This window comes from Hippopotamus amphibius, chromosome 9 (assembly GCF_030028045.1).
Source record: "Hippopotamus amphibius kiboko isolate mHipAmp2 chromosome 9, mHipAmp2.hap2, whole genome shotgun sequence".
Taxonomy (NCBI): Eukaryota; Metazoa; Chordata; class Mammalia; order Artiodactyla; family Hippopotamidae; genus Hippopotamus; species Hippopotamus amphibius.
The window spans coordinates 66,573,868-66,589,271 of NC_080194.1; the positions used below are offsets into that span (position 1 = coordinate 66,573,868).

At 40.1% G+C, this 15,404-nt stretch overlaps 1 protein-coding gene across 5 annotated transcripts in view; it reads left to right on the forward strand.

Annotated features, from left to right (window-relative positions):
- The window catches only part of DLG2 (discs large MAGUK scaffold protein 2), a 1,973,535-nt gene that overhangs the window by 1,716,898 nt on the left and 241,233 nt on the right, over positions 1–15,404 (forward strand). Inside the window, exon 1 of one of the 5 annotated variants that reach the window (XM_057748304.1) lies at positions 13,399–13,506. The exons of the other annotated variants lie outside the window; for them this stretch is intronic. Within the exon in view, the coding sequence (XP_057604287.1) occupies positions 13,470–13,506 (37 nt within the window). The 5' untranslated portion in view covers positions 13,399–13,469. Of the gene's footprint in view, positions 1–13,398; positions 13,507–15,404 lie in introns of those variants that run through there. 5 annotated transcript variants of the gene reach the window in all.

Here is a 15,404-nt window from a genome sequence, read left to right on the forward strand (position 1 = left end):
CCATGCTCAGTCAAAAAAAAAGAAAAAGAAAAAGAAAATGGGATTGTTTCAGAGGAGATCATTATATTGGATGCAAGTTGACTATTTGACCTCTAGGTAGGAGACCATTTCAAATAGAACACCCTGAGCATAGTGTTTATTTAAAATAGAGCTTCTATCAATAACTGTGGCCTTTGGTGGTTAAGGAGCTGAGGTTAGAGACACTAGCCTCACCATTTCTCCTACTCCCTTCTGCTCATATCATCAACACAGAAAGTGGAACAAAGATGGAAAAGGTGCAGTGTGCTCCAGAGAGGAGAAAAGCTTCCAGAGATGAGCCAGCTGGAGTCCTCAAAGGACCACTGTGAAAAGTCAGGGGACAAAAAAAGAAGGAAAGACCTCTCCAAGGTCCCTTCACTTATTGCTTAATTAGTTGTGTGGATGTATCTGAGAATGCTCTTGTGTAGAATACCCAGAACTTAAAGATCACTGAGTTTGGTTTCTAGAAATTTTCCATAAACAGTACTATTAAACAATCTGATTTGTGAATTAAATGGCTGCCCTCTTTATTCACTTGGCTCCAGAAATAACAACAGCAAACATTTACTGAGAATTCATCAAGTGCTAGGCACTGTTTGAAGTGCTTTACCCAGATTAATATACGTAATTCTCATAATAACCCTATGAAGTCATGCCAAGGAGTAAACCGTGTCCACCCAAAATTCATATATTGTCGCCCTAACCCCTAATGTGACTGTATTTGGAGATGGGGCCTTTGGGAGATGATTAGGTTTAGAAGAGGTCATGAGGATGGGGGGCCTCATAATGGGATTAGTGCCTTTATAAAAGGAAACGCCAGAGAGTTTTCTCTCTCTCTGTACACATGCACTGAGGAAAAGGCGTGCGAGCACAAAGTGAGAAGGCGGCTGGCTGCAAGCCAGAAAGAGAGCGCTCAGCAGAACCCAACCATGCTGGCACCCTGATCTCGAACCTCTAGCCTTCAGAACTGTGAGAAAATGCGTCTCTGTTGTTTAAGCTACCCAGGTTATGGCATTTTGTATAACAGCCTGAGCCAAACTAATACAGGTCAGTACTGTTACTATCCCCTTTTCACATGAGGAAACTGAGGGATGGAGAGGTATCTTGCCCCAGTATCTTGCCCAAGACAGCAAACCAGTAACTGGCAGAATTAGGATCCAAATCCAGGCAGGCTGCCTCCAGAGCCTTTGCTCTTTACAGAGTGATCTACTATCAATTTGTAATACGTGTGTGCTTAGTACCTTTAGTTTCCCAAGTGTTTCCCAAGTCATTTCATGAACTAGTTTAGTCATTCTTCGCAACACTGTCCTATTTTTATAGATGATAAAATTGATAGATTAAGTGAAATAGCCAAAGAGAAAACTTTAGGGATCAAGAAAACCAAGAATAGATTAAAGGTAGCTAGTAATTTTCTGAACTGAGATTGCATGAGTGTCATGAAATCATGTATATCCACCACCTAGAATGATGCCTGATATAAAGAAAGTACAAAGTCCATTATTAAATGTCAAATGAATGGATCAAAACATGACCTGAAACCCCAAAGTCATAGCAGTGCTAAGTAGGAGAAATTTTTATGCCTAATCATGAGTTTATTAATTTATTCATTGTTTTATTAATCATTCATTTAACAATTATGTAGAGGCGTTGACTATGGACCAAGCATACAGTTCTATTTGTTACCCTTTTACGATCGGTGTTCCCTGAGACAGTGCACTTTAAAATACCTTGCCACTGAATATATTAATACTTGAAATGCCTCTTAAGTAGGTAATACATCTTTTGGATTCAAGAGAAAGGGAGAGAAAAGCATAGATCCAGGAGAGGAGAAGACTTATACCATTAATCAAAGCATGATTTAATCTATTGAATCAATCAATATGAAAGTTCATTTCTCAACAAACTCTCTCATCTTTTTTTGTCTAATTAATTTATTTTCTTTTGCTCCATCCACTTTTTCTTCACGAGAATTATTATTTTTGGTAGGAAATTGTAGGAGTACAGTGAAAAGTAGTTCTATAAATAATTCTTCTGATAAAAGAGTTGTATTAATTTTGTTCCAGCCCCATACCTAAATCTGGGAGGTAATGAATCTTTCACAGCATCACTGTAGCATTTCTCTTCTAAACCTTTTTCTAAATGCCATTCTGAAGAGGCACTGCCTCCATGGCCTGATCTGTTTATTTACTTTCATCCAAGCAGATCTAGTTTGGTGGACCCTACAGTCTGGTCCATCACTTAATTGCAAAATGAGATTTTGAACTTGTATTTTATTTCACTTAATAAAATGATGCTTGCAGATGGACTATTTTGCTTTTTTGAGTTATGTAGATATCATGGAATTGTACCACCCACAGTGTCCCAAATTCTGACATGCACAGATGCTCAGTAAATTGAACACCACCATCTATAGAGAAGTAATTAGTCAGCATCAGGTCGAATTGGAATCACTTTACCGCACTCTGATCTACCCTCGAATGTTGTCTTTTCTCTACATCATGAACTAAACAAAGCTATTTTTTAAATTTGGATACTTCTTTTTTTCCTTCTCTAGAGCAATACTTTAGCTAAACTGCCTGGAGAAGAAATGGGCACTTAAAAGAGCAACCATATTTTCAAAAGTAGATAAAGTAAAAACAGAGCAACAAATCAAACACACAGTTGATTTCTGTTGCTAGGATGTTTCAGCCCCTCTGCTTTATTTATTAACCAATTCTGTCTGCAGAGAGAAATAAGACCTTTGAGAGAACCGTTGGAAATTATAAAGCCAAATGCCAGTCAAACAAATAAATAGCTAATCTTGCCAAGGAAAGAGGGTCCAAAATCTCTGTCTCTAGAAAACACTCTGTGTCTGAAAAAACCTTTCAGAACAGATGCATAAAGCTGCCCAAACTTGGTCAGATCATTTGGCTAACTAGCGAGTATGTTGAATTTTAGGAATAATAATAATAATAATATTATATAGTATTCAGTTCCTTTCTGAAGACACTGAGAGACAGAAAATCTAAGTCATCTGGCTCAGGGCACATGGCCAGGTAGTAGAAGATCTGAATCTTGAACTTCGGCAGTTTGGCTCAAGGCTTTGATCTTAACAAATACACTATGCGCTCCTTCTGTGAAAATCAAGGTCTCAGAGTGGCAGAGGCTGGAGTTATTAAAATAACACTGTTTAGCTTGAACCAAATGAAAGTGCCAACATCTGACAGTTTTTGGTCTAACAAATCTGTAGTTTTATATTATTCAGTCTCACAGTAAGTAAAACAAGTGACTAAGCACGTACTTGTGAGACGTTTGCTCTACATCAGGCTCTGTGTTCTGGGGTGCACCTGGAGTCCGAGTGATTTGATGGCAGAGAAAGAGAATCTGGAGAGCTGAGTCATTGTCCAAGTTCCTTTGCTAATCTTGATTAGTCAATTCATATCCCTGGACCTCAGTCTTTTCATCTGAAAAATAGGTGAATCTCATATTTTTTAGACTTCAGTCCACTTAGTCCCAAAACAACCAATGTCTCTTTTATCCCAATCACTCTCAATTTCCAGTGGCAAACAGACCTGCTGGTGATGAAGAATGTGACTGTAAAAACAAACCGTGGATTTGGGAAGGATTACATTTACACAGGCTTTAGAATAGGAATATATTTACCCCATTAGAGATGATTTATCTTTGAGTATACATATATCTTGCGGCCTCATTATTGGAAAATGTTAGGCCAAAATATATTTAATGCAAATTATGTATTATTAAGGGTTGACATGGTTATTAATAGCAAATAGAAGAGATAATGATAAAACTAAATTTATAATTAAAAGCAAGAATAGTACTAAGTGACAATGATGGCAAACTCAAGAAAACATTGAGGATGCAGTGGCTTTTTAAAAAAGCAAGTTGCCCTCACATTTCAGAATTTCCACCTCTCTGCCTGTGCAGTAGAAGCTGTGCGACATAACCAAACACCATATGGCAGCTAGCCCTCCTGGAGGAATGCCAAATTAAAGTGCTTAATAAACTCTCGTAATGCACTAATTTAAGTACCAAATTAATGATCCTTAATAATTCACTCAGCAGTTACTGGTCAGCAGCTCTTGGCTGAATGTGCAAATGAATACGGATGAAACTGCAGAAGAGCCTGTGCTTATGTGAGTGATTGTGACGCCCTCACCTTCCGTTCCTAGCTCTCTCCAGTTGGCCAGTGTTGACATCTAACTTTTTTGTTTTTGTGAAGTGGGCTTTAGATTTTTATCCACTTATTATTTTTTTAATTTAATTAATTAATTAATTTATTTTGGCTGTGTTGGGTCTTCGTTGCTGTGCACGGGCTTTCTCTAGTTGAGGCGAGCAGGACTACTCTTCGATTCGGTGCCCAGGCTTTTCATTGCGGTGGCTTCTCATGTTGCAGAGCACGGGCTCTAGGCACTCAGGCTCAGTAGCTGTGGCTCACGGGCTCTAGAGCACAGCCTCAGTAGTTGTGGCGCAGGGGCTTAGTTGCTCTGCGGCATGTGGGATCTTCCCAGACCAGGGCTCAAAGCCATGTCCCCTGAACTGGCAGGTGGGTTCTTAACAACTGTGCCACCAGGGAAGTCCCTCCAACTTTTTTTTTGAAGCCCCAGCTGACCACAAGTATAATTACTCTAAAATTCAGGGACGCACATACACAAAGTCTCCCCTCATATCAGAGCAGTGTTTTGGTTTTGGCTGTGCCATGTGGAATGTGGGATCCTGGTTCTCCAAATTGAGATCCAGCCTGCACCCCCTGAAGTGGAAGCGTGAAGTCTTAACCACTGAACCATCAGGAAAGTCCCTATTGGTGTAGTTTGGGCCCTACATAAAGGTGCCAGGTCAAGCAGGGGAGTAGGGGCTAATACCTAGCCCCAACTCTGTGCACCTTGTGGGATGCCCTACTTGTGTGTATGATAAATAAGCATAAATATATTAATATAGACACATAACAGCACACAGGCACGCACAGTTAGAAAACTGATATTTAGATTTTATGAAATAACACTCTTACTGTGTGCAATACCCTCTGATACTTTCTACTCTACTTTTTTAAAGAATATATTGACCATGATATACTAAGTTGACTTCACAACTCTCTTATGGGTTGTGATTTGCAATATGAAAAACATTACTTAAAGAATGCTGTCCAGAGGTGAGTTCACCATGACCTCCGCTCTGCAGATAGCATAGGAGCTTCTTCTGTCTCAGAGATACAGACTTGAGATCTTCTCTCTTTAAAAACAAACAAACAAAAGCACATTTGGAATTTACTTGGGTGATTGGGTTTGAAGATGTGGGCTATAAAAAGAGATGGTGGGAACTGGGGATAGTTAGCCTGGAGGAAAGAAGTGATGGCAGTGGAAGAGGAAAAAGGAGCTGAGAGAGTAAGTGGTAGTCCTCCAATGTTTAAGTACCTACCAGGGTAACCAGAGGTTGGAGGGACTAGGCATTTATCTATGACCCCTAGGGATGAATAGTCATTCAATCAGCCTGAGTATTTATTGAGTACCAGCTACTGGCCAACTTCTGTGCTAAACACTTCAAGTAGAAAAATAATAGCAACTACAGTCAGGTGATCTTTATGCAGAGGAACTCTGCCTTTCTCATAACGTGACAGTTAAGCATGCCTGATGGCTAAAACAAATCTGTAGAGAGGTACGATCCACAGTACTGAGATGATGACTTTTGTTAAGTTCTTTTGAGTGTGTTGCAGAAAAGAACTGATCCCACGAGAAACCAAGCACAACACTCAGAGAGTTGGAGAACTCAGGTTTATTGAGCCGGCGGACCCAGATGAGCTAACGCTCCAAAATTCTGGGGGCCCCGTTTCAGGGGAGTCCTCTCCTTATATAGGTTAAAACATACAGCTATAATTGGTACAAACTGATTGGCTACAAATTACTATAGGTCACGGGCAGTTACATAGCGGGGGAGTTGCCATGGGTTACGCACATAGTAGGGGGTCCTAACAGCAACTTGTAGGAGCCGGACATTCCATTCCTATCAGGACTAAGGTCCCAATTTGCATTCTCACATTGGTTGCTGGTTGAAGTTAATAGTCACTTAACAAGTCTCTGTGCAAAGGGTCTCAAACAAAGGCTTGGGGGGGTGGGTGCCTGAGAGCAAGACAGTCTTCCCTTATCTGATCACTCTTAGTAATTCATTTTACTGTTTAACTGAGAGTGGCGAGCAGGCCTTTGCAAGATAGAGGAGAGTAAGCAATTACAAGCATGGAAGTTTCACTTTCCTCATCAAGTGGCTTCTGTGACTCATATAGTCCCTTGTTTACCAAAGTTGTCATTTGATGTCAATTTCTAAATACTTCTAAGCATTCACTTCTGTGTAGAAAGTGGTTCAGTTATGGAGAAGCAGATGCCATCAGAAGCTGAGCTGCAAGCTTACAAATCTAGCCAAAACTTGTCCCAAGGCTGCCCTTCCCCCATTCTGCTCCCCAGATGAAACAGGAAACTATATAAAGGAGTTTCCATATGAACTTTTAAAAAGCCTTTTTAGAATTCTAGCTTGAGAAATTTTTTTCCCAAGAAATATCATTAAGCTTTCCTTTTATTTTAGATTATTCAATTTGCAGGAAAGCACACATGACAATGAATACATAAATCTTGTCAATTCTTCACTAAGTCTGAGTAATGCAATCTTGGTTTTACTGCCTTTGGGCTCTCACCGATCTCTTTTAAACTCCAAAATAAATCCGTTAGAAGTTGTGATCCCCATCAGTTCACTGTATTGAAAATTCAGTGTTAAAGCTTGTCAGAGGTGACCTGTGGGTTTATTCTTAATACATTGAAGGTACAGAGAGACATATTTTGGCTCAATACAAAATGAATTTTCTAAGTGTAAGAGATACCTTGGTAGGTAAGAAGTTTCCCAGTGTATGAGACATTCAAGGATAGTTGAAGGTCACCTGATGTTTGGTTGGAGTGAGGGGAGAGATTTTTCACAAAATTATCCTTTAGCTCTTTACCAATCTTGAGACAGAATGTTTCAATTAAACAAGGACTTCACCAGCCCTTAACTGGGTTCTTTTCCAGAAAAGAGCTTTCTGTACCTGCCTTCTGAAATCACATCCCAAAATACAAAATGATTTTCTCCTTAAATGACATATTTTAAAATAATTAGTTAGATCTAAATTAATCAGTAAGTGCCATTTGGTCTCTTCTGACAGCACTGCCACAGCCCAGCAAAATCAAATGATTAATAACAAGTTATTAATCATAACAATAATTACTACTAATAATATTAAATAACAAAGTACTAATAACATCGATAATTGTTTTTGAATAGTTAACATTTATTGACTATCGTGTGGCAAACATTGCACTAAGTGCTTTAATGACACTAATTTAGTGATAACCTATCAGGTGGTACAACTCTTATTCTCTTTTAGGGCATAAGAAAACTTCATATGTTACAAAGGTTACATAACTCAGAGGGGCAGTCAGATGAGGCAGAACCAAAATGTGAAGCCAGTGAGTGTGCTAACTCCAGAGAATAAACTCATAACCACTAGTCTACATATAATGACTATTATTTAGGCATTTCTAACCCTTGCTAATATGTTTAGTCATCTAAATTATTTGGGAATATCACGTATATCGTAGCTTAAATATCCAATCTTAAAATTTGAAATATTGTACCACATTTTCAAGAATGGGACAATTTAAGGAATTTACAAAACATCTACTCAGTAAAGGTTTTTTTTTTTTTCCTTTTTTCTTGGCCACGCCACACGGCTTGCAGGATCTTAGTTCCCTGACCAGGGATGGAACCCATGCCCCCTGCAGTGGAAGCACAAAGTCCTAACCACTGGACCACCAGAGAATTCCCTCAGTAAGGTTTTAAAGAATCATTAAGGGACTTCCCTGGCAGTCCAGTGGTTAATACTCCGAGCTTCCACTGCAGGGGACACGGGTTCAATCCCTGGTCTTGGGAACTAAGATTCAGCATGCTGTGGGGCATGGCCAAAAAATTTTAAAAAATAAAAAATCATTAAAATGCTCTCGACATGGAGCTGTTAAAACACAGGAAAATGTGTGCAGTATACAGCATATGAAATAGTAAAGTGCAAATTTTTTTGTGCAGTATGATCTTAATTTTGTTAAAAAAATTCATAGAAGGAAATAACCAAAATACTCTCAATGACTGACCCTGGGTGGCAATATCTATTTCATTCTAATATTTTTTCTTTAAATAAAACTCTTCTTTTTTTCATAATGAATTTGTATTGTGCCTGCAATTGAAAAAAAGTTTGTTGTGTTTTATTTTTGGTTCTAAAAAGTAATTTAATTCTCAGATACAAGTTGCATGGTTTCTGATCTGACATTATGGTATATAAAGTATCATGCTCTCTTCTTAAATGATCATGTGTTCATTTAGCAGTAAGTGAATCTGTATAGAAACGGACAAGTCAGCTTCACTGCAAAACACCCAATTATTAAGGTGTGTAAAGTTTGCTGATTCTGTCAATACTTTGCCCAAAATGGTCTCTAAAGGCTCTAAAGGCTCAGAAGCTCCATCGAATTGACTATTAATAGTAGTTCCTTATCAGTAGCATTGAGAAGGATGATCCTGTGTTTTTCAGCGCACAGAGAATGGTGAAGACTGGTTGGGCTGGTTTGGAGGATTTAATGCAAAGTGATGTGCTACATAGTCAATTTTGGCAAGTTCTTCGAAGTGTAAACTGTCCCAGAGTGTCATGCCCAGCTTCAGGGGCTAAGGAAGAGTAATTCCTGTGTGAGTAAGCATGATTATCCTGGAGAGGATTGGGGTGTTTCTTTTTCAGGAGGGCTTGGGCTGTCCTACACAGACGTTGTTATTGTTTGATATATGTTTTTTGGAAAACTCTACCTATTTTTGTTGTAAATTCATTAGTTGTCACTTAAGTGCCACAGGAAACTTATGCCTAATAAGATCCCCTTTCCTTTTTGGCTTTGGATTTGAATGGAAGTTAGTCAGCATTAGACTTTGTATTTAGAGTCCTTTTCAGAATAACTTTTAATACTTCCCTTTATAGTATTGAGTGAATAAGACTAGGGCAAAACATCAGGAGAATTCAAGCCTTCTAAGTTTGCCTGCTAAACAGCTGATGCACAAGAAAGATATGTTTATACACCCCTCTCCTGGGTAGAACTCTTCCTAACCTAGCATTGTCTAAAATAATTTATTCAGAGATCTTCACAGTACAGTACCCTGGAAGCTACCTACCTAGTAGTTACAATAATTATCCTTATATTATAGAAGGAAAGAACCAAAACCAGGGCAACAGTGTTCTACCAATCTTTATTTATGCCTGGACAAAGTAACTGTGTCGTACTACTTTGCCATTACTGATATATAAGCTCTGAAGTTCCCATTCAGTTCAGTTTTAAAGTGGAGGAACCAGACAGGTTCCCAGAAACTAAATCTGTTTTCTGGAGGAGGAGTCTGTGATTCAGGCTTAAGCCAAGGGTGTTGCCATTATGACACAGGCCATAACCGAAAGTAGGGTAGGGATGGCTCCTTGCCCCGGAGCTGTCAGATGTGTCCAGGGATTTGTGCTGAGTCTTTCATGATTCAGTAAAACCAGGCCATCAGAAATGCTACTCTGGGTCTTATCAGTGGTACTTTCAGTCAAGCAAGGATCCAAATCATTTCAGGGCCATGTGAGAAATATTGGAATAAGAGGTATGCAGAAGGTGCTGTGGGAATCGTGGGGTGGTCATTAACTCAGTCTGTGAAGCTCAGGAGGATTCCCAGTGGCAGCAGTGTTTGAAGGTGTGTTGGAAGAATGAATGGAGTCAATGGACAGAAAGGAAGAGAGAGCTATCTGCAAAGCCACCAGTTTTCCAGGAAGAAGACAGTGAGAAGAGAGGCTATCAGGAGAGCAAGTCTGTGGAAGGAGTAACATGTTTCGCTAAGAACATGGGCTTTATGCTGTAGTTAATGAGGTGTCAGCAAAGGATATTAATGGAGGCTAGACAACATCGATTGACTGTTTTAGAAAGAGCTTTCTGACTGCTGGTGTGGTTAATGCATTGAGAGAAGGTAAGATTAGAGGGAGGGAACCAGTTTAGAGAGAGCCTCATTCATGCCGATGACAGCAGTGACAAAGAGGGATGTGCAGACAGACTAGAGAAACAGTTTGGATGTAGAATTGATGGGATTGATTAATACCTCCTTAGATGTGGAATCAAGGTTTGAGGCTGAAGTTTCTAACGTAGATCACTAGGAGGACTGGGATGGCATGAAGTAAAGGCTATATAGCCTCTGAAACCTATTATTTTGTCTGAAATCTTCTCAAAACTATAGTATGAGTTCTACTGTATTACAGTTCTGTAATGTCTTACATTTATACTAAATTTTTAACTTTCCAGAGCACTTCCTCTTGTTTGATCTCATTAAATATGCATTTTGACAGATGAGAAAACTAAGTGTAAGTGATTTGACTGAAAGCATCCAATTGGATTTGGCTGAGGTGGAACTAGAAAAGTCTCCTGGAGGCTTTGGAAGAGCCACAAAGAAATCTTGGGAGCTGTGGGGGAGGACGAGGCAGCCAGCAGATGGGTAAAGAGCAGCAAGTGACAGTGAGCATCCCAGGCCTTCCAGATGTTAGTGTTGGTATCACTCATAGTACAAAGGCATCCTGTTGTACTAGTTTCCCTATAAACCTCATTCCTGCAAACCACATGAGCCCTGGGAGGTGAGGAATGGAAGGTGGGGAGGGACCCGCTGCTAATGGCTGTGAATATCAATGACAGTGGCCTCTGCTCAGGATGGTCCCTGCATCCCTGAAGTCTGTTCAGAGGGTCCTGAGTGGCTTACTAATCAGCATTACACTCAAAAACTGTCTCAACCAGGGAATAAGTAGATTTGTTGATCATGTTGGGTGAGTTTTTCTATGCAGAGGCTACAAAATTAACCCGTTCAGTTTGCGAGTGGAAACTCAACCTCAGTAAGCAGAGGAAATGGAGAGTCTTGGTCCCTGCAAACCAGAATTTCTCTATTAGAAATAATAATTTTGCGATGGTGGGAGAGTCATTTTGCAATTATCTCCTGTCCATGTTGGTGATTGGAAAGAGGCAAAACACCTGTCTTAGACAAGGTAGACATTTGTGGGCAGGAAGAGAGTTCTCATCTGTAGGGGTCTTACTGTCTGTTTCTAAGAGCTAAGAGGGGCAGTGTTTCAGGCTGCCTGGAAAGAGAGAGAGAGAGAAAGAGAGGATTCTTGATGAAAACTTCTCAATGCACTTTTTCTTTTAGGCAGATGGGGTCTCTCACAGGATGTGCAACAACTGACTTGCCCTAGTGATCAACTCCCACTTGTGGATGACTGCCTTGGAAATAGTGGTCAAATAATGGTGCTTAATAGAGACACTCTCTGTGATTAAGCAGCCCACATCCTTCGGGGGTTTCATTGTTTATCTGTCCAGGCCTGGACTCCTAGCTCCAGCCTCAGGGACTCCTCTGATTTCAGCCTGCTCCCTTATCATCTAGAACTATGACTGACAGCCAATACTAATTGTTAAAAAATGAGCAAAGTACTGCTTTTAAGGGAAAAAATTTTTGCTTTTTTCCCAATGTTTTTGTGTGGGGAGGGAGAGAAATTCATACAGAAAAATACACTTCTATCCCCATAGGTGTGGTTTAAACAGACCTTGTTTCATTTTACGACCCAATCTAAAACCTCTGAGACTCCCACAGCTTTCAAGCCCATTGAGGCAGCCATTCCGTCAAGACCAGTTAGAAGTGTCAATGATAATTCCATTTTATCCCTGAAAACCACTTTTTTTTGATTTCCCTTTATTTATTCTTGACTGGTTATAATAGTTTTCAATTATTTGAAATAAGGAAAACTGCAAGAATAGTACAAAGGCTTCCCATATACCCTGGACTCAGATATTCCAATTTTTTTTTTTTTTTTTGGCTGCATTGTATTCCTGAAAACCACTTTGAACATTTAAAAAATTTCCAAGCAATTGAGCCAATTCAACCCCTTAGTTCTGTTTTCCTAGTGAGAATTTGTTCTTTTTTGTTGTTGTTCCTTTTAAAAAGAATTTTTTGAGATGTAATTAACATACAATAAACTGCATATATTTAAAGTGTACAATTTGATTTTTTTTCTTATTAGTCATCTATTTTATACATATTAATGTATATATGGCAATCTCAAGAGAATTTGTTTCTGACTGAACATGTTTTCAACTGATTTTTTAAAATAAAACATTTACACTGAAATGACTCCCCATCTTAGGTGAGCGTGATTGATTCCCATTAGAGTTTAAAAAAAATCATAGGATTTTCTAGCCTGTGCACTTTAAGTTTGATAAATGAAATAACAGGGTGAAAGAGTAGGTAGTTACCATGGTGACCATAACATCTGATTTGAGTAGCAACAGAGAGGGCAGGGAAACAGGGCCCATACTAAACTAACTTGCAACGATAATCAATAGTTGAGAGAGGAAATTTAAATATCTGGACTCCATTTATAGCAACTGATCAATCAATCAATACATGAATAGCAGTATTTACATCTTGGCTTCACATGCATGTATCGCACAGATCAAAAAAGAAAGAAAATTGTAGTCTACGTGAAAATTAAGAATCCTTAAGCATGTTTGGAAGGTACTTTTAGGTAAGAATAAAGATCATCCTAATTTCCAAATTTTAGCTATTCATCCTCAGAATATCAAGATAAGTTTAAACTACAAGGTCTTGATGTTGACATTGGGGGATTTCCAAGTCTAATAGAAATGAAAAGAGCGGTTGATTTCTCAGACTTAGGGGACATAGTTTCTGGACTTGGTGTTGCCACACAAAAAGGTGAAATTAAAAGTTCTGTATCCCTAGACCATCCCTTTTTGAATACTCTTCCTGCCTAAAAGGCTGATGTAAGCAGGCATTTCCTGGCCTGCAGGGAACTGGCAGATTCCAGACTGCCAGCTGAAGAATTAACTCCACAGTATGAATAACTTTGTTTACTCTCTTCTACATTTTAAAAGAAGATACTGGACTAACACTTCAGTGCTGGAATTTCAAACGCCACGGGCTAAGCTGGAGGGTGGGATGGGCTTTGAGGGTAAGAAGTCTTCCTTTCGGCAGGCTCCCCAGGCAGGCGTCCCATTCACCACCTTTCCAGTGCTAAGGAGCTCTTAGCTGAGAAGAGAAAGAGAGAGAGGTGAGTGAAACAATCAACATCTGGAAAATGATTTGTTACTGCTTTTAAAAGGCTGGAATTGAGAAAGTAATCCCATCTCTTAAATTGGCCCTTTTGTGTTGCAAAGCATCTCAGACTAGCTCTGCAACTAGCCTGAGAAGGCGGCCCCACCTGCTTCACTCCTCAGAGGCTTTGGCCCAAACTCAAGAGCGTCAGGAGTGCGTGCTGGCGGGCGGAGTTGATACACCGTAGACTCAGCCAGGAAGAGGGGAGCAGAGCTGGATTTGGGAAGCAGCCGCCTGCTATGCTGATAACCTCTGGAAACTGGCTAAGGAGCTGTGGTGAGAATCATGCTGCTTTTCTCAGACCCATTTCTCTTGATAGACCAGTGGGGGATTGTGGCCAAAAAAATGCAAAGAGGACGGCAGAGTCCCCTCCCCTTCCCTCCCTAGTACTGCAATGCTGGCCTTCTCTTAGCACCCATTGCTTGCAGGCATCTTTTTAAGGCTGCTCTGTTTTCTTGTCTGTTGCTGTCTGTGCTCTGGGGGAGTAAGAATCGGTGAATTTTTCTCTTCCTCCGCCTCAGTGCCGCCCACAAACCACACTCCAAGAGTTTGATTCACCACTGGCTTCGTCATAATAAATCTGCCTCGCGTGAGCTGCTGGACTGTTGATACTGTATATCACAGAGAGAGATTTAGGAATGTGAAATTCTTGCCGCAGACTTAAATGGGTTCCAGAAATGCCTGGATCCACACTGATTTCAGATCAGATAGCCAAAGCCTGCTGAGGGACAGGATAGTTCTAACACAGGGAGGCAGGCTTATGGGTCTGAAAGAATTGATAGACTTAGGGGTTGAATCCTACTTTCACCAATTATAAGCTATGCAACCTTGGGAAACCACTGAACTCTGTGCCTTCAGTTTTCTCATTTGTAAAATGGAAATTATATTACTTCCCTTGTAAGGTTATTTAAAAATTAGTCATTTTATATGGAAAGCGGGACTCTAAAGTCCTCTAGGAGACAGGGTACCATGATTACCTTGTTTGGGGGCATATGAGTAAGTATCCAGAAAAGGTCATTTATTAAATCTTAGCTTAGTGGTTAAGAATGTCAGCTCAGATCATTCCACCTGATTTCAGATCGCAGCTCCCTCATGGTTAGTTTAAGTTAGCTGAATGACAGAAGCTTATTTTCACATCTGTAAAATGGTGATACCATCAGCAACTATTTCATGGATCTGTGAGAATTTAAAGAGGCAGTGCTTCACATATAAGGCCCTCAGCACTGTGCCTAGCACACAGTGCTCAGTAAATGTTGGCTGTTGTTATTGTGAGGTAGAAATCTGACTGCGGAGCTGGCGAGTTGGTCTTTCTAGACTAAATTCACCTCATTTGTAAAAGTTTAACCGCCGAGGTTGGACGAGATGAATCCTAAGGAGCTGTCCACCTCTTACCAGCTGTGCTGCTGGGAGCATCCACGTGTCTATCACATAGCCCTATGTCTTCCTTGGTAGAGGCCATAAATTGAAAACTCGAACATTTTATGATGGACAAAACAACCCAACATAATATGCATTTTGGACTTGAAAATCATAGCCAGTGCCTAAAACCAGATGTGTCATTTCATATACTCCCGTGACTTGATTTCCTGAAGAACATATTTTCGCAACCGCAGATGCTACTTTGCATGTCCATGGCTTTGGAGATCTGCATCCAAACACTTTGTACTGGTTTCGTAAAACCAGTACACAAGTTGGCTGAGAGTGGCACTTGGTAGCATTTTCGGTTTCTGGATTATTTTTGAGAAGGAATCTTAACCTGTATCTCTGCATTCTGATGTCAGTTAATGTGTATTACCAGTTGAGCTGATGGCAGCCAGTTTAGAAACCAGCCCAGAGTCACTCCTCACCAGGCCTGTGGGGCAGGAAATAGAGCTGCTGGGCTGGGGGATTTGCATTCTCCTCAGATGGGGAACACCCCCTTCCAACTTTTCCTTTGCTATTTTGTTCTCTCCATACCCACCCCCTTACCAGTTAGCTTCCCACAATTCCTCTCTAAATCCCTTATGGGTACTCTGAGCTAAGCTAACACCCCCATTAAGCTGAAAAATTAATCACAGATTTTTAGAATTAATTTGTTTGATGTAAGAGTATCAAGAGGGCAGGGACCGTGTTTCCTGATGCCTGGCAATTAATACAAGCAGCCCTCGCTTTTGCATCATAGGGAGAGATCATAA